The sequence below is a fragment of the Metopolophium dirhodum genome, chromosome 2, assembly GCF_019925205.1.
Source record: "Metopolophium dirhodum isolate CAU chromosome 2, ASM1992520v1, whole genome shotgun sequence".
In the NCBI taxonomy this organism is placed as follows: domain Eukaryota; kingdom Metazoa; phylum Arthropoda; class Insecta; order Hemiptera; family Aphididae; genus Metopolophium; species Metopolophium dirhodum.
This window is the reverse complement of record NC_083561.1, coordinates 14,585,139-14,608,082: the sequence shown is the minus strand read 5'-3', so window position 1 is coordinate 14,608,082 and position 22,944 is coordinate 14,585,139. Positions and strand designations below refer to the sequence as shown.

The window sequence follows — 22,944 nt, the reverse complement described above, 5'->3', positions numbered from 1 at the left end:
TTCGATATTATCATAATATTTCAATATTATATGTATGGTGCTCGGATGTTGGGAACGAGACGGAGGGAGATAAGGAGGTGACCGATTTTTGTAGTTGTATATTATATGCACTCGCGTACACAAACACGATCTCGAAGGCGTGTGGCCTTGAGAATAACACCACCGCCGAAGTCGCCACGAACGATGGATACACGCCGCTTACGCAATTAAGCGGCAGCGCTGTAGCTACGCGCACGCGCGCGACTCGGCGGCTATGTAATAATATACTATTCCAATAAGCGGGGAGGCGAACGACGATTGTGTGCATATTATGTACTCGCCTAGCGCGCGGTTGTTGCGACGTTGCCACCGCCGCAGCCGCCGCCGCCGGCCGGTCACGGTGTTCGGAGACTTGAACGCCGCCGCCGCTGCCTAAGCCGTCACGTGCAATAATGATATGTACGTACAAGGAGAGAATATATTCGGAAAGAAAAGAAAAAACTCGAAATTACAATAACAGTAGCGCGTTATTAGCCTGCAGGAAGACGAGGTGGAGGTGAGCGGGACCGAGTGAAAACGCGCGTCAAATCGCCTGACGAATATTTTGTATATGTTATTATTGTACAATACGACACTATTATTATCATGGGCGGAGGTTTTTGATTCTCAAGACGAGAGCTCTGTTGTTGCGTTAATTCTAATGATGATGCATATTGATTGATCGATTGCCACTCGAAGAGAGAGAGAGAGATGCGTTTGCGATCCCGACGATGTGGCTGGTGGTAGCCAAAGACCGCGTGTGCGCGCCAGTGCGAATGCGAATGCGGCGCTGGTATATATTATTATTATGCACACGATTTACGGTCAAGGCCATTCGCCTTGGCCCAGTCGCGGTGGAGAAAAGTGAGTGCGCCATGAGAGTTATGAACACATAATAATAATAATATAATAGCTTGTATATAATAATACGAAAGAAAGTGCGTGCAGAACTGCCGCCGAGTTCCGCTTTTACTTTCTTCGGTTTTGCCGGCTCTTCGCACGTATCCATCGCCGAGGACCGAAGGTCGTGCCTCCGGATTAGCGTAACACCTAGCGTAATCGTAATTGAGCAAAATTGATGCACTTTTCGTCCGGTGCATAAGTCGTTATCGCTGCGAACGAGATCCGACGAGACTGCAGTTGACACGAATTTAGAGCTGCACTCGCACGACTACAGACCCGAGAGTTTACGACTGGTGATATCATATTATATGCGTAATGCCTATCAGTGATACTGACTTGGTTTGCGGTTGGTATCGCGGAAAAGAATTCCTAAATCAAACCAATCGCACTAGAACACAGCTGGAATTTATCGCATGACACATAAACGATAAATGTATGCAGCCTGTATAAATGTTTTACAGCGACTACCTATATCCCAGATAACAAGACAAACGAGAACGCGTCTGGATGATATAGATAAAACGTTGTTTGTGAGAAAAGGGTGCACAAATTGTAAACAGATGATAAATTGGTGACGCGGTACAGACGTACAGATAGGTAGAAGAAACCATGCCGACAATCGGTGTTAGGTTTGTTTGGACTGTAAACACGGAGGAGAAACATTAGAGAAACACAGTAGAGTTATTTATACTGCAAATAATGTTTCGTAAAACGTGATAACAGCAGACCAAGATAAAACGATGTACACATGTAATAATTTGATGAAACGACAAGTTTTGAATTTTGTTTAGAGCTATGGTTTGAAATAAACCATCTAGGTTGCATAAAATATTTTCACATTATACGCATATATATTATAAATTATAATATATCTACCTATATAAGAACTATAATGAAATCGAGTTCACGGGTTAAACCTGTGAGTAATAGATGATACGAATAAAAAACGATCATTGATATTCCACAGGAAATATAAGACAACTGCAGTAATGGGTGGTGTTGTATACTTGTATATAGGAGAGAGTTGTGAAGTGATTACATACGTAACAGATAGGTAATGAATTATACATATATTATAGATAGACGCCTACCTAAAATAATATATCTCCTAGGTGTACATAAAAAAGAGCCAAGTCGTTGTTTGAATAGTGATGAGTTACTGGAAGATATATTACGTTATTTAAAGTTACGTGTTTTTAAAGTTGGAGAATTCTAGCTCATTGTGTACCAATAATCGGTAAACGCATTTTTGTCAAAATCGGTTAATTTCGATATTGTCATTAAGTATACGCAAGTATGCATTTAATTTTTTAAACAAATCCTGGTTATCAGTTAAGTGAGTTAATTATATATTCCCACGTTTATATTGGCAATACAGGTATATAAGCGGCTTGTCATAAAGTATAAATGTATAATAGTTACACAACATAATAGTACATATTGTCAAGTGAGTCACGCGCATAGTTTTTGAATATATTGCAAGTGCAAAATATCAATTATTCCGTTTTTCTTCTATTAAACGAGTACAAATTGATCGGATTTTTTTTTCTCTCGCGAATCTATTCTAGTCTGAACACCAGGAAGAGATGCTCCAGAGTTGAAGGTCTAATGGTTGTACGGAGAGATATTACTAGGAAGTTGTCGTCGCGGCGACGCTGCCGTCGACGTCGGGTTCACCTTGATTATCACACCGCCACACGCCGCCGCGGTGTAAACAACAACCCGGAATGGACACAACAATACATACCATTTTCAACAGGAGAAATATATACTCCACCTCTCCCCATTAAACAGGCCCGACGGATTATTATAAACAAAAGCTCACAAATCGAGTTAAATTAAACCATTGAATTACCTAACGGGGAAACATTTCGGAATTCTGATAATGGGCAATGAAACGGAAAAACAATTTTGATTTTGTTTTATAGTACCTATACACAGTATACAGAAGGTGTACTATATATTACCTACATACTCTATTATATTGTACCTCGTATGTATTAGCCTCACGGGGCAACCCCAAGGGGAGCTCTATCGAAACCGTACCGATAACTTTCTAAAATTAATCTATATTATGACATTATTATATTACATTACAACGAGCATATTGTTGAGGCGTCTATTATCATGCTGTGATTAGGTATTATTTTTGTTCTTATTGTTATTGAATAATTAAGTAACAAACGCCTCGGGTCATATATAGTATATAGTATATTACATACGAAGACTGAGAACGCAAGTCCTACTTTTTACAACACACGCTGTAAGGAGATTATAATTGGAAGCCTTAAAGTTCAATAAGAAAAATTGTCATTAAATAGCTAATAAATAAGCTAACTCAATAAGTAGCTGTTACGAAAAAAATGTAATCTTGAGTAAATATAGTTTCGGTACCTGATGGTATATGAATATTTCCATGGCGCCGGAAAATATTCAAGTGGGTTCAAATCAGGATTGTTTATTTTTATAAAAAAACCGATTAGATCAAATGTTTTCAAACGTCAAATCGAATATACAATACAATATATAATAATATAATATATAAAAGCGGATTTTATTTTATTATTTTTACTGCACACACGAGTAGACTAACAAAATACGTTGGTATAAAAAAACCGTAATAAAAATATTTATTTTAGTCACGTAATATTGTTTCGTTTAATATTGTTTAAACTTGTACAACAATTTCAATTCCGCCACCATGGCGCGACTATATGTCATTATAGAAACGTTATTATTTTTCTTCGAGAAGAAAACTGCACGGATCTATAATATAATATACGATATTGTCCCGTGCGCGATCGGGCGGTCGCGATGGAAGAACCTAACCTTATAAAGCCATATTGATGGCAATTGTTTTTCCCTCTCTCTGTACATAATATATATATATATGTGTGTATGTGTGTGTGTGTATCTATGCATGTGTATACCCCGGGGAAAAGGAAAACGTAAGAATTAAAGAGGGCTGCCCCTTAGTGTCAAATCCGTGAATAGTGCGGCAGCGAATCGTGCTTAACCTTGACAACTTGGCGTGGCGCTATGTTCTCAAGGCCGAAAACGGCACAACTATGATAAAACGCGCAAACCGCACCCGACGGTTAATCATCGTCATCTTCAGTATACTCATTATCATATTATCATTATCATCGTATCACCAAACCGTCATAATATAGTGCCTACACCCCACGTTACACGGCAGCGACCATGCGCGGCAAAATTAACAGTCGTCGTCAGTTTTCTCTTTGCTCTGCTACCGTAGCTGCCCACCGGCCACCACTGCCGCCAAGTTCGCCAGAGATCGGTTCAAATAATATTATATACTGTTTTGTATATATAATGTGCGTGTGTGTCGTCGTCGTTGTCATATCGGATTGTGAAACTGGTTGTACCTAATAAAATTAAATAAAAATTCGGGCACGTGACCATCGACAGGTGGTGGTATAGAAACAACAAGAGAATGGGTGAACGGGCGGGCGAGCACGCGGCGTACGTAATGGTGAGGCCGAGTTTGGAGAAAGTGAACCCGATGTCGTGTACACACGTCTATATAATATATAATGTTATACAGAAGAAGAAGAAGAAGAAGAATACGATATGTAACGTGCGTACAATAATGTGTATACGTGTATTATAATAATGGTATGGTATAATATATATTATGTGGTAGTCATCGGAGAGGGGAAAGTGGAGGGAGCCGGCGTGAGAGATATGGGACGCATGTCTCAGCACAGGCTGAGGCAACCGACGAACGGCGACCGTTGCGTAACGTTCGCTCCGGGCACGTCTACAGACATTGACAGTGGCCTATTTCAACGTTTTGATATTACAAACCGTCAAACGTCCAGAAAAACGGACGGATATTCAAACGGGACAAGGAGAAACGACGTTACGACTAATTTCATAACAAAATCGATTTCATTTTTTTTTTAATGAATCTTTCACCTAATATAGGTACATATCCTATTATAATAATTAAATTCGACGTTATCCGTTCGATCAATAAACCGTCCACTACATGGGTAATATATAATATTAACACGCGGAGAAAAATAATATAAATATAACTGTACGGCTGCAGCAGACCCACAATATCCGACTAATAAAAACATATAGCTCAATAGAGTCAATTGCTCTTTGCAGCGTTCATCCGTCCGTAAATTCATCACGGGCGGACGTGGAGCGCATTTAAAAAAAAACAATATATGCATAATATAGGTCTCGGCGCGTAGAGACATTTACGACGCGACTACGTACCGCCCACGTGATACCTCTCCACGAGCAGACGTCCCGCCGGTGAAAGCCGGACACACACACAAACACACACACATACACCATAGGTTATAATATTTCGGTTGCAACCGCACCCCAGACGCTTTCGACATAAAGTACGGACCGTACAGCAATAATTGTCTGGACATTGTCATTCAAAGTTATTTTTTTTTCACGTCTTTTCGGTGCCAGTGCGACTGTGCGAAACACGGCCACGACGACAACGAAAAAAAAGGTAATAAAAAATCCGAGTGAAAACGTCTGCCGCTTTGTTTTTTTTTTTCGAAAGCAAAAATGCACGCGCACAAAACCGACCGCGGTTAACGTGTTTTTACCGGGAATTGAGATAATATTAATACTATGTAGGTACCATATGCGAACGCACTTGTCACATGCGTATAATAATGTACTATATTGCGTATATATAGGTGTACGCATATTTGCATTCGGTTTTCGAATCGTTGTGGATATTTATTTATTATAATATATAACATTAATAATAATATATAATAGGTAATGGCATACCGACGGGAGCTGCCGCCGTCTGGGTAGAATATTATTATGATGCAAAACCAAACGAATGTCGCAAGACGCGGGCGAAAACGGACGGAAAATATCGATTCGATTCGGCCGGCGTTTTGAAATAACCGACGGCGGCAATAGTTTTACGGATCACCAAACAACAGGCATTTTTACCCCCACAGGTCGTTAAAAATTAAAAAAACGCGAAATTTGTTTTTTCCGTTAGAACACACACACACAGCTCGACCGAGTGCATGTGTCGACACTAATACCACGATAAAAAAACCAGCGGCACGTGCGAATGTATCGCCACCGCGTTTGGTTTTTAATGCCAACGGATTTGGGGCTACGCGAAACCATCAAACACCGTGAACTCAGATAACTCGATATTAGGTGCAGTCGTGTTATGGTATAAGTATTGTACAACTACGGGATTAGGTATATGGGTTGTGCACGGATAAACATAAAAAATATAAATAGGTCAATCCACCGAAACGCTCGTTCGACAAGATGGCACAAGACACGCAAATTTTGGCGCCAAATCATCGACACTTTAGGGACCGTTAGAAAAACGTATATATTTTAAATAGTAATCAATAAACGTGCGACGTGTACACAACTTCCAAGAGTAACAATCGCGATAATTAATAAAAAAATAATAATATTATTGTAAATAAATATTAAATAATAATATAATGTCAGCAGCGGAATTAAAAAACGCGTTTATCGTCGTTACGTGACGACCGCGGATGAGGCGGTGACGGTTGGGTGTTGGCCGACCACGTTCGTTTACATCGAGAGAAACCTACAACGTCGACGACGACGATGATGTGACCAACGACGGCGGGTCCGCAGGGTCTCGGGGGCGGTCTTCTTGTTACTCAATATTATTAGGTACTGTTTTTTTAGCCCGACGGACAAAAATATTTTAGTAATAATCAAAATAACATATAGGTAATAATAATAAATATATTATATTACAATAATGTATCTGATCGGATTGGAGTAGGAGAGAAAACGACGACGACGACGATTCGGCGGCGGCGTAACCATCGCCGCCGACACCGGTCTACCGTACAATGACCGACACACACACATATATACAACAGAGAATATTCCGATCGGCCGCGCTCAGAAAAACCGGTCCCCCGCGGCGGCGGGGCGGAGGCGCGTCTCATTATAAAAAGCGACGACGACGTGCACGCAGCGCACCGGTGCGCACTTATAGGGGCATTGTAACGAAAATGAATATAAATATCGTATGAGAAAAAACCGACGCTCGATTTTGATATGCCCGACAATACGGCGAGAGGAGAGCTTTTCGACGGCGGACGAGCGTGTTACCCCCACACCCAGGACGACATATGATTTTTATTTTTTTTTTTTTTTATCTGCAGTGGACTTGGTAAATATTATAATATTATATAATATTATTATCAGTGACACGAATCATTTTGTTTTTAGGGGAGGGAGACAATCCTAGAAATTTTCCAGCCAACACCCACCCATCAACATTAATCATCTACAATTCCACAAACAAGTATTTTTATTGCTATATGTGTGTTAATCATACGCAATATATTATTACATTTAAAATATAATTATATAAGTATAACATAACCTCTACCAGTCACTAGGAGATCCACCATAAGCACACATACTTTTTTTCATTAAACAAATATGAAAGTTTACGATGATTAAATATATATAACACGAATAGCATGATAAGGGAATCACCCATTGGCAACATCTCCTGAACTAAGTTAATAGGTTTCGACACCAATAATTACGGTACGGTATATTCTACGTGTCAAGATTTTCGGATGAAAGCAATGGTGGACACATGAAAAAGAGCAGGTGATTGCTATGCGTATTTAAATGTTGGTTGAAACGTATGTACGTACATTATTTAAACACACGTACCTACCAACAGTGCTCCCTGGGATTATCGCCACTGAACTTATTATGTATGTCAGTTTTTCAAACATTTTTAAAATGATCTGTGCCGTTTATGACCGGCAAACGTCTCTCAGGCCCAACGGTTTTAAAATACGTTTCGAAAATGGTACGCGGCCGGCGTGCAGGTGCGGCGGAGAGAGAAAAAACTAGCGTAATAATTTGCCACCGCGTACACCCGGTGTGCGCTCTCGCGCGCGTGTGTAAGTGCATCATAATATACACTGGCGGCGGCGCGGGCGCAACTGGGCCAACAGGGCGTGCGGGGGGGTGATGTTGGGCGGAGATTGTGTGACCTACTCGCCGGGACCCTAATTAAAGGAGCGCGTTGCGAAACGCCTAGGCCGCGCGCGCGCTCGTGTGTGTGTGTATATATACGAGCAAATATACTAGGGTAAGCGTGTGTGAGTATACTCGCGTGTGTGTGTGTGTTTGTGTGTATAGTTCGCGTGTACTCGCCCACCAGACACATACACGTCTGTAAATGTATAATATGCTAATCTACATTCTGAATGCATTGTGTGTGCGTGCGCGCGCGACAGCAAAAGAAAAAACGCAAACACACACTCACACACATACACAAACATCAAACCGCACCGTCGAGAGTGAGAAGAATGATGACAACTATTGTGCAACAGCCTACGCGCGCACACACGTACCTGCAGGTGTGTGTGCGGGCGCGCGACTGGATTTTCGTTTTCGTTTGATTATTCGTTTGTTTTTCGTAAAAAAAAATATATAATATCCAGACTCGCTTTCGCGCGGCAGATAACGCAAGAAACTAGGTAACCGCGGCCGTAACTGAAATATTCTCTCCCACCGCCGCCGCGCCGTAACGTTACGACGGATTATTAATGGTCCGTTAACGAGTCTATACGGCGCGCGGGGTTTTTTGCACAACTCCAACAGTGCCGCGCGCGCGCGAGCATATTTCCGAAACCGTTTTTCTCGAAATATAAAATATGTGCCCTATTTCGATATATGCTTGCTTGACAACCCCCGGTCATAACAATAAAATATTATATACAGTATCGGGTGTGCCGACGACATAATACTTTACAATATATACAACACGTGAAGAATTTATCGCCACCACCCGGCGATCCCAGTGGCCGAACAAATGGTACCTATATAATATTATTATAAACGCGACACGCGCGAGGCCAACGATATAATATATAATATCGTTGGGAAATCGATACACGTACCTATTTATTGTTATTATTATATTATTATACAACAAGTCTTTGGGGAGAATTTTACCACCCACACTGCACCCGAAAATTTCTAATACGCATACGCATCTCACCCTATGTTTTCGGCTATGCATATAGGCGCACGTAAACATAATATTATGCTTTACCGGTGACGGAATAGGAAAAAAACATGGAATGCGTTTCATACGAATCGATGCGATTTGTGATGAGCCAATTTTCAAATTGCACGAAACAATCGCTCTACGAAACAATCGACAATGCATACAAACAGAACAGGATTTCCGAACGCGATTATCAGTATACGCATAGCGCCCCGGTGGTAAAAAGAACGGAAGTTCGATGCGTATATTTCAATAGAATAACAGATTGAACGCTAACACACACGCGTAAGCGAGCGGGTCACAAACATATTATACGTCGTACAGAATACACCTCGATGTCTATCTATATATAATACTCACTATAGCGGGAAATTAGGTTAATTTTCATGCCAAAACCAATTATTATTAATGATAATAATATTATAAATAATATATATAGTTAATCGTGTATACGTGTATACGTATGCATGTATGACGACCGTTGTATCATTTAAAATATCTATAAACCATAAAAATGCGCTACATAATGTTTATCATTATTCAATGGTCAACCACATTATCCCCCTCCGCCACCTAACCACCCGGTACACGTATTGTACATATTATTATAGTACCTATACGACATCGAAAATTAAAGAATATTATTATTATTACTATAATACGTAACACATAACATGTACATACATGCATACAGAATACATTATATACATATACAATAATAATATAATACGTTATACAATTTTAACTTTTTTTTTTATTTTAAAAAAAAAAATCGAAGGACTGAATAGATTATAAATACAAAATGTAATATATATATCGTCGTTTTATATATGTATTTCTATTATGTATTTGATATTCTACCGGTGGGACGAATCGCCTTGTAATAGAATAGCAATAATAATAATAATAGTAATAATAATAATAAACTGTATGATGTCATGGAAGAATGGTGGAAAGCAATGCATATACAGATGGTGGGAGGGGGGACTCTGAGAAAATCTTGACGATCTTGACACGGATTCGGTCTGTGGAACAGAAAAACCGAGTTTTTTATCATTATTATCTTTGCGTATATATTCCCCACAATACGAGTTACAAAATAGTAAATGTGTTTTTTACAACTTGTTTCAAAAATCTTATATGAGCTAGTTTTTTTTAAATATTATTTATTAAAAAAACTATAACATTTACAGTATATGTTTAGTATGTACGTACCTATGTTTACTACCTAATCATACGTAAATATCACAATTTTATTTGTATTTTAAATATGAGTCAATTTTTTAATATGCATTATAATATGATATAATATATAACATTTTAACTATTGAATTTATCTAACGTGGTATATCAAAATTACGCGGTTTCCTGGCAATTATAATGCATACATTTTATTATTTGCACGAGTTATTACTACTATACTTTATTCGTTATCGTTTATAGAAATATAAATTATTTTACACATGACATATTACAAAAAATGATACACAATACTTAACTTTAGTTTATTGACCGACAGATGAAAATATTGTAGGTTTATTTGAAATTCTTTCCCAACGTGCAATACATAATTTCGATAGTTTACGTTGAAACGATGCATTACCCTATGTATTAGGATACCATAAATAAATAAATAAAGCACGGAGTCGAAATTGGCTTAGGACTTGACATTTTAAAATAAAGACGGTGGCCTAACATCGGCGCAAACTTTTAAAAAAAAAATAAGAAAATTGAAATCGAAACTTGACGACTACATGGTGGGTACTGTTTCTGAACATCGTGTACAGGAATATATTATACGGTTTTCTAAGACATCGGTGGTTCTATAATTTCCACATAATACTATGTATATTATATATCATAATATAAAGTATATACTATATATGTGTATATTGTGTATGGGAATCCATCCCTCCTGTTGCGCAATAAATGGAATACGATTTTAATAGCAGACAAAATTAACACCACGGGTTACCCGTCAATAAAAATCAATACCACTAAATATATTAATACTATTTACTATGATACATACTATGAGAATAATATTATAAATTTATAACCATGCATAGACAAAGACCCCAAAACAACAAACTCGCATGTGGGTATATATTTATTGTAGGCGCATTGGAAAATTAAAATAAAACGTTCAACCTCGAAACTCTCTGAAGCATTATTAATAATATATTGCAGTACTGACTTTGACGGTTAATAATACAAACAATAAACTAGGTTTGAAAAAAATCGAAAATACGGGTTATCAAAGTTGTACTTTTAAGCATTTTTTTCCTGTACGCGCGGTTGGAAATTCACAATAATACCATGCGACCCGCATTTCCTCAAAACACGATTATTAAACGCAAATACTTAAAAAAACATATATTTATACGCATGTAGAAATAATGACGAATCGATCATCCAAATTTAATCTGCACACCGGGGCAGTTGAAAAAATTTCCAAAATACAATACTCAAAATATGCTAACCAGTTTGTCAGGCAGAAATTTAGAGCACTACAGTCTCGTATTTTACAAACGATATTACTATACACATTATAAAGGTAGTAAAGTAGTAGTAGTAGTAGTATTAGTAGCGTGTTGACAACACACACACACACTAACATGTTTTTCGAACTCGGGAGAGAAGAATTTAATTAAAATAATTGGGCGGATGATCCAAAATTGTACAGTTGCGCTGTTGTTTGCTGTATACGTTCGGCAAATATGAACAAATCCCTTGTAAAATTTATTAGAGTTGTTTTACGTATATCATCATATTGCCCGGTGACTATAACACGACAATTACTACAACTACATAATAATAGGTGATACACGCTGCGCAATTTGAGAATTTAAACACGAGACGTTTTGTTTTCGTACGTCAACATACGCATGCCAGACAAATGTGATTTTTAGTCGTATTCTTAATCGCCTCAGACGGCGGGCGGAGATGATTACTGACAATAAATTTACTATATTTAATCAAACGATATATTATATGAACATTTTTTAACCTAAATAATAATAATAAACCATTTCCGAAGAATACGTATTATTTTAGTTACACGAGTAATTGAGTTGTACGAGTTCTTGATATTTTACTAATATGTGAATATAAGCAACTGCCGTTTAAGTTTTCGGCGTAGAAATACTATAGAAAACAACTTTTAAAGCTCAATGTTATGCTAACGCTAGGTTGTAGGGATGGAGGTAATCAAACCAGACCCGTGAAATGTATATTTAAATATAGTGATAATATTAAAAATAATAATATAATAATATAAAAAAGACACTAACCTTCGAGTTTCATGCCGACTTCGAGACATTTCTGGAATCGGCAGAACGGACACCTCTTCCTTTGAGTCTTGTCGATGTGACACGACCGCTCGGCCACGCACGTGTACACCTTTTTGTTTTGCACGGTCCGCTTGAAAAAGCCTTTGCATGACTCGCACGTGAGCAGACCGTAATGGTAACCGGACACCTTGTCACCGCATACGGGACACAGTTCCTCGATGCCCTCTTTAGTGTCGGGCAGCTCGGAACCAGTGGCCGACGGGTTGACGGCGGCTGCGGCCGCAGACACGGGCGTACCGCCGCCGTTTCCGCCGACGGCCACGTACTGCTGGAGGCCGTCCATGGAGCCGGACACTCCGCCTCCTCCTCCTCCGCCGCCGTTTCCACCTGCGGAACCGAACAAATACGCTGTGTCCACATTACCGAGCTGATAACAGCCTTGGTTACTGCCACCCATCATCGAGTACGCGGCGGCCGCGCTGGATGAGGGCGTTTGGTGCTGGGGCGGCATGTACTGGTACAGGGGCGGCGATGAGGCGGGTGGCTGGTACAGCGAATCGTCGCCGCCGTCATCGCCGGATGCCTGTGGCGGGCTGAGCCCGAAATGGGACAGATAACTGGCAGAGTGATCCATGCCGGCTGCTAACATATGACGTACGTACGGGGCGTCCCAAAGGGGCACCCACTTGACACGCGGATCGCACTTTTCGTCACGAATAAGGGCTGCTCGAGAGCATATTTTACTAATGTACTATTGCAGGGTGTTGGTTGGGGAGTGGTGGTTATGGGGTGTTCCTCGGGCACGAAGAAGACCTTACAACACCCGGAAAAAGTTCTGCGGCGGGTTTATTGGTACAACGACGGCCGTTGCGACGGTGTCGCGCTGGAATGTCGTCGCTGTATATAGTTGTTGGCCACGCGCGTACGCGGGGGGCGGCTAGCTGTCGGCTTTCGTCATATCTATAATATGGCTATTGCACTGCAGGTTGGCGAGACTCGTTTGCACAACAACGCGCCCGGTCCGATTTCGTCACTATGAGACTGAATCGGGCGACGACGACTATACGACGACGACGAAACGCAATCGTTGCGCGGCTCAGCGCACACACACACACACACGGGCGCGCGCGCGCTACACGAACACACAACACACGAGCGCGCGCTACACGCTACACGCACCGGGACCGGTGGGGGACCGACACACTACTGGCGCGCGCGGACACTGTACGACGACAACGACGACAACGGCGGTGACCAAACACGAATAAATTCCGAAAATTATTAAAGTAATAAATAAACGGCTATTTATTATTAATACTATAAAAATGATATAAACGATTTTTTCTGAATTATATTATAATCGTATAATATACACACTAACTCGAGAATTAAAAATATAAATAAAAAATATTTTAAGCGTAAAATAAAGCAATACAATTTTTGAAAAAAAAATTTTACAAGTACCGCGAGAGGATGTATTTTATTTTACAACGAATCGAGCGCGCTCGACGAACACATGTACGAAACTTCGCGGCAGAGTCAGGTTAGCCGTGGCCGTAAGATCGGATACCACACACACAGACACACTGACACGGACGGCACGACGAAACGGCTGAAACAAGTGAAAGTGACGGGGCCGGCCCGAGGTGGGGGCAAACGCGTAATGGCTGTGGCGGCGGCGGTGGCGGTGGTAGCAGCGGCGGCGGAGGAGGCGGAGAAGGCGACGGCGCGGTCGTACAGTCGGCGGCAGGGCATAGGGGGGATCTCAATGACCTACTTTCAATTCTGTATGTGTGTGTCCACAATGAGTCCGACACACGGAGCAGGCGGGTTAGTAAGCGCCCGCGTGCGCGCACGCATGTGTTTGTGTGTGTGCGAACGCGGGGAGTGTTTATGTTATGTATGTGTGTGTGTGTTTGCGTGTGTGTGCGCGCGCGTTTGAATACGCATGCTGAGAGGGGTGGTGAACGAAGATACGTGCGCGTCTCACCTCAAGGTTGCTTAAATAATTAACTAATATAATATATTATATTATATATTTGGAGGGAAAAAAACGAGTTAAGAATTAAATCAAAGTAACAACAGAAAAAAACCCTGTAATTCACGATTACGCGTGAATTACAGTTCTGTGTATGTTATAACTTATAACTTTTAAATTTTAATGTCGTAGTTATGTTTATACATATTATATCAATCGCAGGATTTTGATAAACGTGCGGTTTATTATATATTTAATACCCAAATTTTACATATTATATTAGGCGGTATAATCGGTGTATATAAAACTTTACTTAGACAAGTTAAAACCTCGAGAATATACTGCAATTGTATAATTTTTTAACAGATTAAACCTGAAACATGGTATAGTACTACAATACTATAATATAAGATAATAATATAATAAAATGATATAATTATTATAAATACATTATTGTTATTTATCAATGTTGCAATCAAACGTTTTAAACTTTTAATGTTTATTGTTTTGTTGATTAAATCGTGCACATAAACATATAGATTATGCATATTTCGGTGTATTGGTTTTACAAAAAAAATTACGCATATTTTGCCAAAATAAATTTTCATACGTTAAAAACTGTCTAATAATTTAATTGTTGATTAAACTTTATGTAAATTGTGCGTATGCTAGAGTATTACGGAGAGTCGGGATCCTATATGAGGACAGTTTTTCTATATTAAACCTAACTGATGTGAAATATATTCTATTATTAAAAAGATTTTAGGAAGTGCACCTTATAACCTAGAAAAAGTATAATATTTACATAACTGATTGACCAGAGTTCAGAGTGTGAAAATGGTAAATGGTTCGTCTGCAAGAAAATTATATTTTACTGGTTATAAAAACTTACCAACTAATGATTGGGATACTAAATTGAAATAAAAAAATTGAAACCTGGTTATAAAAATTAAATAATAACATAAATACATAATAACTAGGTGTGATCATTAAATTACTTAATAAAAAAAGGGTTAATTAATATTACAGACAGGATTATTCTATGAACTTTGATTACATTCGTTTCATGTCAGTATAATTTTAAAACTCGTTTTTATTAAGTAAATTTAATTTATATTATGTCATAAGAACATAATAGTTAATAATAATATTGTATTAACAAATATTTGAAAATTAAATTAAATTAAATGTTTAAAATATAGGTATTAATGTATCAGATAGATAAAAAAATATTTATGTATCATAGATAGATAAAAAAATATTTAACGGGGCATGTGTGAAACGATATATCATATATCTATACATGACATCAAATCAAGTTTAACAAGCATAAGCAAAATACAAGAAAATAAAAAAAAACATCCAGACGGAAAAGGTGTGATGTTATTGATCATTATTTCACCGTTTTAATTGTAACTGAAACATCATAATATTGTCATGCCCACTTCCGTCGTATATTTAAAGTTTTTCTTATGGTTGTCACCCCACTGACCCAATTCCCAAGGGAAAATAGAATCATCTCATCAGACCCTTAAGGATAATACATGCAGCGTATATAAAAAAATTAAGTCCGCCTTATTTTTGTAATTTGTTCTACGCACCAGGAGATTATACCTACTGATTTTTTTTTTGCTATTCATAAACGTTTCGAGTGTTTTTTACACGCTCCTATATATACGAACGAAGAGGAGAGTCACCTGATACTGTCGACAGGTGCAAGGGTTATTAGAATAAATCCATTCAACAGTATTTAACGTTTTCTCTAAGCAACCATAAGGTTTACAATAATAAAAAATATACATAAAAAAAAAAGTTTTTTAAATAATTATGTAAACGTGACCTATTTCCCACACGACTTTAGACCTAACCAATATATATTATAATTAGGATTCATTAATAACCATATGCATACAATCTAAAAATATCGATACAAATATATATTTATATTTATGTGGCGCGGTATGTTTAATATACAAGACGACCGAGCATATCGATCAATATAGTATAAGCAAATATTATACACAATAGGCAAGTTCAATTGTTTTCGTTTTGTACAAATATAAAACTAAATGTCAAGTGCCGAGGAGTTTAGATCTATTCAGCTTCTGTACAATTGTATATTTGTATATTCGATATATGGATTATGGTGTCCTACTGACCTACATAATCGAGTGTGCTCTCATTTTCTTATCAGTCGTTAGGGGAAAAACAAAATACATACAAATATATTTGCACACGCAACTTGAACGAAATCGATAAAAATCCTTTTATGAACGTATTATCAATTAGACGAATAAAAGAAAATTGGAAAAATATATTATAATATGAGCTAATATTATTAGATATAATAATTGTTTAGGCGAGTTCGCGTACCTAATTACTATATATACGTACGTCGATAATATTATATTGTATTGCTTAACCCAGAGGTAATTAATTGTTGTAAAAATAAAAACAAATAAATATATTATTTACAATGCATGTGTAACTGAGTGTGCTAAGTTTATCTGCGTGATAAATGTATGATTAAATTTAAATTCCATTAAAATGTCAATCAACAATAATTTATGTAAATAAAAAAAATGTATTCGATTAATTATTAGGTATAATGGTGTCGTTCGTTTAATACTGCCATTAAAAATGTCTGAAATTTGAATTTTTTTTATAACTCAAGACACATTTCATAATCCTGCCACTCCAAAACGGTATACCTATAGGTGCTTTATACCTACCTAATAATGATGATTGATGACTAATATCACATTACTGTGTATCGAAACGTTCAATAAAATAATTGATAAGAAATCGGCATTTGATGTCATGACGTCAAAATGGATTATGAAATTAAATTTTTAAAGTACATACGATGAAATTGTTTTAAAAACTTTTTTTTTATATTATACTAATTCTATACCTATAGCAATACGATTTGCAATACAAAAAATATTTGAACATTTTTATGGTGAAATATGTAGGTTAGGTATATAATTATATATATATAAATGTATTTTAAAAAATCGTGTAAATGGATTCGCATTTGATGTCAAATCGAGGCATACTATTTTATTATTCATATGTGTCAAAGTAGAACGTACATAAGTAAAAACAGACACTAGTATCGATTGTTATCGCGTCTTTTTTTTATTATTTGAGCTAGGGCAAGCAGGTCCATAGTTCAATACATACACTACAGAATATACTTTGAAATACTATATTTATGTATCTAGGTTACTGACAATAATATTGAATATAATTATTATATTTAGGTAAATATATAAACACACACATATTATAAATATATACATCATAATCAAATTGAAACCATAAAACAAAATTACTATAATTTTGTCACGTCTCTAAATAATTATTTGAGGACATAATCGACAAAATACTCGCGGGTTGTTTCTTTTCGTAAATGATAAACCACCAAATGTCATAATCGATATAGAAACCTAATAGGATAATACAAGCGCATAAGGTCACATTAACACACAGTGATCACAACAATCGTTTAATATAACATTTGAGGTTTTAGAGACGCGTTTCGCACACATTATATTATATTATACGAGCTGTTATATATTACTATTATACAATGAATACGCGACGTACGTAGACAGAATATGATATACATTATGATTGTAGGTACTGTTTTAAAGATTTACATTTTTTTTTAGATCGCAATATTATATTTGTAGTGCATTTTAATTTTGGAAGAGAACAACGTTCGCGTGGGAATTGGCCTTAATAAAATACGAAATAAAAAAAAAGGCTAGCCGGCAGTATATTATGTAGCACCTATAGAGTTATACAGCTACAAAACGTCTACATAATATGACCGACATTTTAATACTTTTCATTTTTTTTCGTTCTCTTCGTATCTTCCTGCGGCCATACGTGGACTGCGGAGGGATGGGGTATACATAAAGTATATAGACGTCTATATACTTACAGTGTATTACGACTGCTTCGCGGATAACCCGTAGATAAGGAACCCTACCTAAGACATTTAAACCCCTAAGCCTATAATTGATTAATATTCAGCATTTAACTTAAAAATTTTACTCTAATACCTATATATTTTAAATTAGACTCGAGGAGCCCTATGTGTATTTGCATAATATACCATCTCAAATATAAAATAATATACCTATATTGGTACCTAATACCTATATACTATATTATATCGTGCAGTGTTTGTATCGCGTCACATACAATAATAATAATATACATAAATACACGCGGGTGTGCGTATTTCTATTTTTTTTTTTTACAATTCGAAATTGAACGTAATTGAATTGTTATACGTTTAAATGGCGTCGACGTGCGCTCGCGCGCCGGCCCAAATAATAACCACGCCGCGACGCGTATATTGCCTACATATATATGTTATATATATTATAATATCAATAATAGATTCTATATTATGTATGCCGCGACAAAGGGATTGGGCAGAACGCGGCTTTGTCCGGTGCGCGGGGTGCGTCCGGTGGTGAGGTGAAGAGACGAAGACCATTGTATAATAATATAATATATTATTGTACACACATAATATAATTTAGTACACACACACACACACGCGGATAATTATGTACAGACACAATAATATGCGCACACAGACATACATGTTTATTACGTGTGTGAATAGTGATGTGTATTATATTTCTTATAATACACATATATTTACGACCGCCTCCGCCGAAAACTCAAGATAGGTATAAGGGGCCAGGGATAATCAACAGTAATATCGATATCGTAATAAAGCTCGTACATTATTATGTACACACACAAACACTTCTAAATAATAAAGTATATACATATACGAGCAGGCGTTATGGGCCGCAACGTTAACGCAGTTGTGCTGGGCACGTGAACGGAACGACCGGCGCGATGCGCCTGCGCGCCGCCGCCGCCAAACCGCGATACGACCTACTTACGTAATCGCAACACTTGCACTTGAGCCAGTTACGTCTCCGTGACGGTGGCAGGTTGTGTCAGTGGCGACCTCCGTCCCGCCGCCGCCGTCGTCACCACCGCCGCAGCGGCAACAGCAGCAGCCGCCGCCAGCCCCACCCCGCCGGGCCGACACCCCCGGCGGAGGTTTTTCTCTCGCTCCCGATGCGAAATTTCGCGAGAACACAAATAGACGCGCGCCCGCGTATAAATAAATGCGCCGGACAAACGGTCGGATAAAAAAAAACCATCAGGAGAATAAATAATGTATTACGCACGACTGCAATACCAAAAGTTCAGAGAGTCGAGTGCGCGAGATGACGCGTTACCACTTTTTCTCTGGACATCGGACGACGAATACAACGGCGATTACCTATTATACGAGATAAAAATATAATAATATAGATACGATGTGAACTGTAGAAATATTGTACATATTTTGTACTATACTGTGGTAAATAATAATAAACACTAAACATTATAGATACCATAATAGAGCTACTCGCACACGGCGTAGGTTCAAGGATTATCTATATTATGTCTTATAAAAAACAATCGTCGCAAATGGAAAATATCACAGAGACCGGTATATTGTTGTTGGTCATATTACATTATAATTTATATATTTTAATACAGTATACTGTATACTACACCTATACTATTGTCTACTACAATAATATACCTCCATTCCACGCGGTTAATAATAGTTGTAGCGTGTTACTATTAGTCATTTGGGCGGGATAATTATTGTTATAGATGCAGTATTATCGCATTATCAAAAGCGAGAAATAAACAATAAATAAATAAATAAAATACGTCCGACGAAATAACGAGACGAAATAGGTCCCCGCCACAGTTTTGCTGCGAGTTATTGAGCGGAAAATTATATTGAAAACAAAAATTACTCTTTGAAATTTATTATGAAATATCATTTTCAATTTTCGTGCACCTTTGGACACGTTTTTTTTTTTTTAACAAAATACGATTTTACAAATAAATAGTGTGTATGGCTGCGAATTAATTATTTACATTATTTGATATGTATACAATAATATTTAAAGTTTTTTTTTTATCAGCTCAAATATTTACATATTTAAAAATAACTGTACTTACACAATAGTTAAATATTATTATTTATAGCATAGAAAAATTGAAATAAATAAATGATGACGTTTTAGGTAACTAACTAGTAGTTATTTTAGTATTATACATTTTAGATGTAAGTAGGCTTTAGTTATTTTTAAAGTAATTAATAATTAATATAATGAATGTATAGCCTATACATATTTATATAAAATGCATGTAATATAATATATATAGAGATATCTTATGTACCTAACAATATCACAAATAAGTTTTAAATACATAATATTTTACAAGTTTCGATCGTCTTATGAAAATCTATTTTATTTTATTTTATAATGCAGTTTTTTCTTCACTAATAATAATAATTGATTCAATTGATTTGAATTAAAAGTTTATAAAATTGCAATTATACGTTTATTTTGTATTTTTATTTTTTAGGTCATACATACACATTGCTGAATAAGTTTTCATTCAATTCAGTGAAAAATAATAGAACTGCCAAGAAGTCGTAGTCCTTGAGATAACTCCCCACCCTCTATAGACATGCTAGAATCGTAGAAAATCGTCACGGATTGTAGTGCACGATAATTATTTTCCCGATTGTCTATGAATTTTCTATAGAGTCCTCGCGTAGAACAGCGATATTGGAGAAACATACAAATATTTATTCAAGAATTGGCATACGCTATTTATTCTAGAAAAAAAAATACCAATATAAATAAAACCGATAGTGATTTTCACTTTTTCGTTCAACAATAAGTGCCCGTCGGGGGTGTCACAACGACCTTGACGAAACCCTAAATTCAATTGTTTGTCATTTTTCCCTTTCACGGGCTTGAAATTGGCTATAAAACGTATTTACACAAAACAACATCCCTGCAGAGACATTATAAACGTTGCATAAGTGAAGGTATATATTGGTGAAACATCTATTGTAACGAATTTGTTTTATTTTTGGTCATATAGTGATCCCCAAAGAATTGTAATAATAACATATATAATATCCATGTAAACATAGCCACATGGGTCTTCTGTTGATTCCCGAACACCCATGCTCTTTTGTTAGTTGGTCAAGGTTTCCGAAAGAGGGTGAAATTCACAATTATTAACGCTTAAATATGATTAAAAGTGCCAATATCGGGTTATTTATTATCGTGTAAGTTGTCAAATGTTTTAAATGTAATAATTATGTATTACATTACATTTTTCATAAATGTCATCTAAAGATTACTTGCATACACATTTTAATTATTTAATTAATACTACTGTAGAATGTAGATTAACAACGTCAAATACTAATTTAATTATCTAATAACCCTTACACCCATGTGCTGTTAAGACGTATATAAAGTATAGTTTAATCATAATATTTCAAAGAAATAATTTTTAAAATACTATGGTTTAATTTGAAAATGTATTTAAGTATTTTGCCTAAATATTTACATAATACCTACCTTACATATAATTCAGTACAAACAGTTACAATAAATTATGAGAAATCAATATTATTATTACTGAACATGTTTATATATAATATTATATATATATATGTAGGTATATTATACCATATATGCATTAGTAATGTCACTTAATAGACATTATATGACCAGTGCGTTATAGTTTCAACGTTTTATCCTATACGTTTACAAAATAATTTTGATTTCAATCAGATTTTGAATCAACGATGGTTTGCATTGCAGTAGAGGGGAACCGGTTCATCACAGCTCTATGGACCGTGTCGTTAAGTTGTCCTTGACACGGTTCTGTTGGATAGATTTTTAAAAAATACAAGCCCTCTCTCTTCTGTACGTATCCAGTGATACCAGTAGGTTTTCATCATACACATAATATTTAACATTATTCGTATAATAATTATTACATACAAACAAGAAGCCTCCCAGACGTTTTTAAATACACCTCGTCCGACTATTCAATTATGATACTGTCTGAATTATATAAAACCTATTATATTTTAAATTTCTACTTTTCATTTTTTTTTTTTTTTAAACTTATATTTAATATTATTTAACAATGAAATAAATCGACAATTCTACAAATACATATAATATGGATTTAAATGTATTCAAATTTTTATAAATTTAACATGTATAAAATTATATCATAGTTCTTAATTCAAGATTAAACCAGAGTTTTAACATAAATATTAGATAGTATTATAATTAACATGAATTTAATAATTTTTAAAATTCTTTTCATTGAATTTAATATTAAAAATGTTGACTTACCAATTATTTTATGATAATTTACGGTTTTATAATGAAATTTAATATTTTTAATAGATCATAGTTTCAAACTTCATTGTTAATATAGCAATTATTTAAGTTGCAGTTAATTATGCATTTGTAAAATCGGTAATAAATATTAATGTAATTAATAAAACATTATCTATGTCACAATTAGTTTCTAAAATATATATGACTATAATAAAATATTCAGATAACATTTTTTAAACTTTAATTAAGTATATTAATAAGGACTTTAATTCGATAACACATTTTTAAAGAAATAAATACTTTTAAATTACACAATGGTAAAAGTAAAAGGTTTTTAGTTTTTACACAATTTAATTTTCAGACGGCGTTCTGTATAGGCACAGTAATTTGCACTGCAATTCGCGAGGCAAGTTC

The 22,944-nt window shown here is 36.2% G+C and overlaps 1 protein-coding gene across 1 annotated transcript in view; it reads right to left on the bottom strand.

Annotated features, from left to right (window-relative positions):
• The window catches only part of LOC132939209 (nuclear hormone receptor FTZ-F1-like), a 64,327-nt gene that overhangs the window by 20,537 nt on the left and 20,846 nt on the right, over positions 1 to 22,944 (bottom strand). The window contains exon 4 of the mRNA XM_061006271.1: positions 12,280 to 12,666. Within this exon, the coding sequence (XP_060862254.1) occupies positions 12,280 to 12,666 (387 nt within the window). The remainder of the gene's footprint in view (positions 1 to 12,279; positions 12,667 to 22,944) is intronic.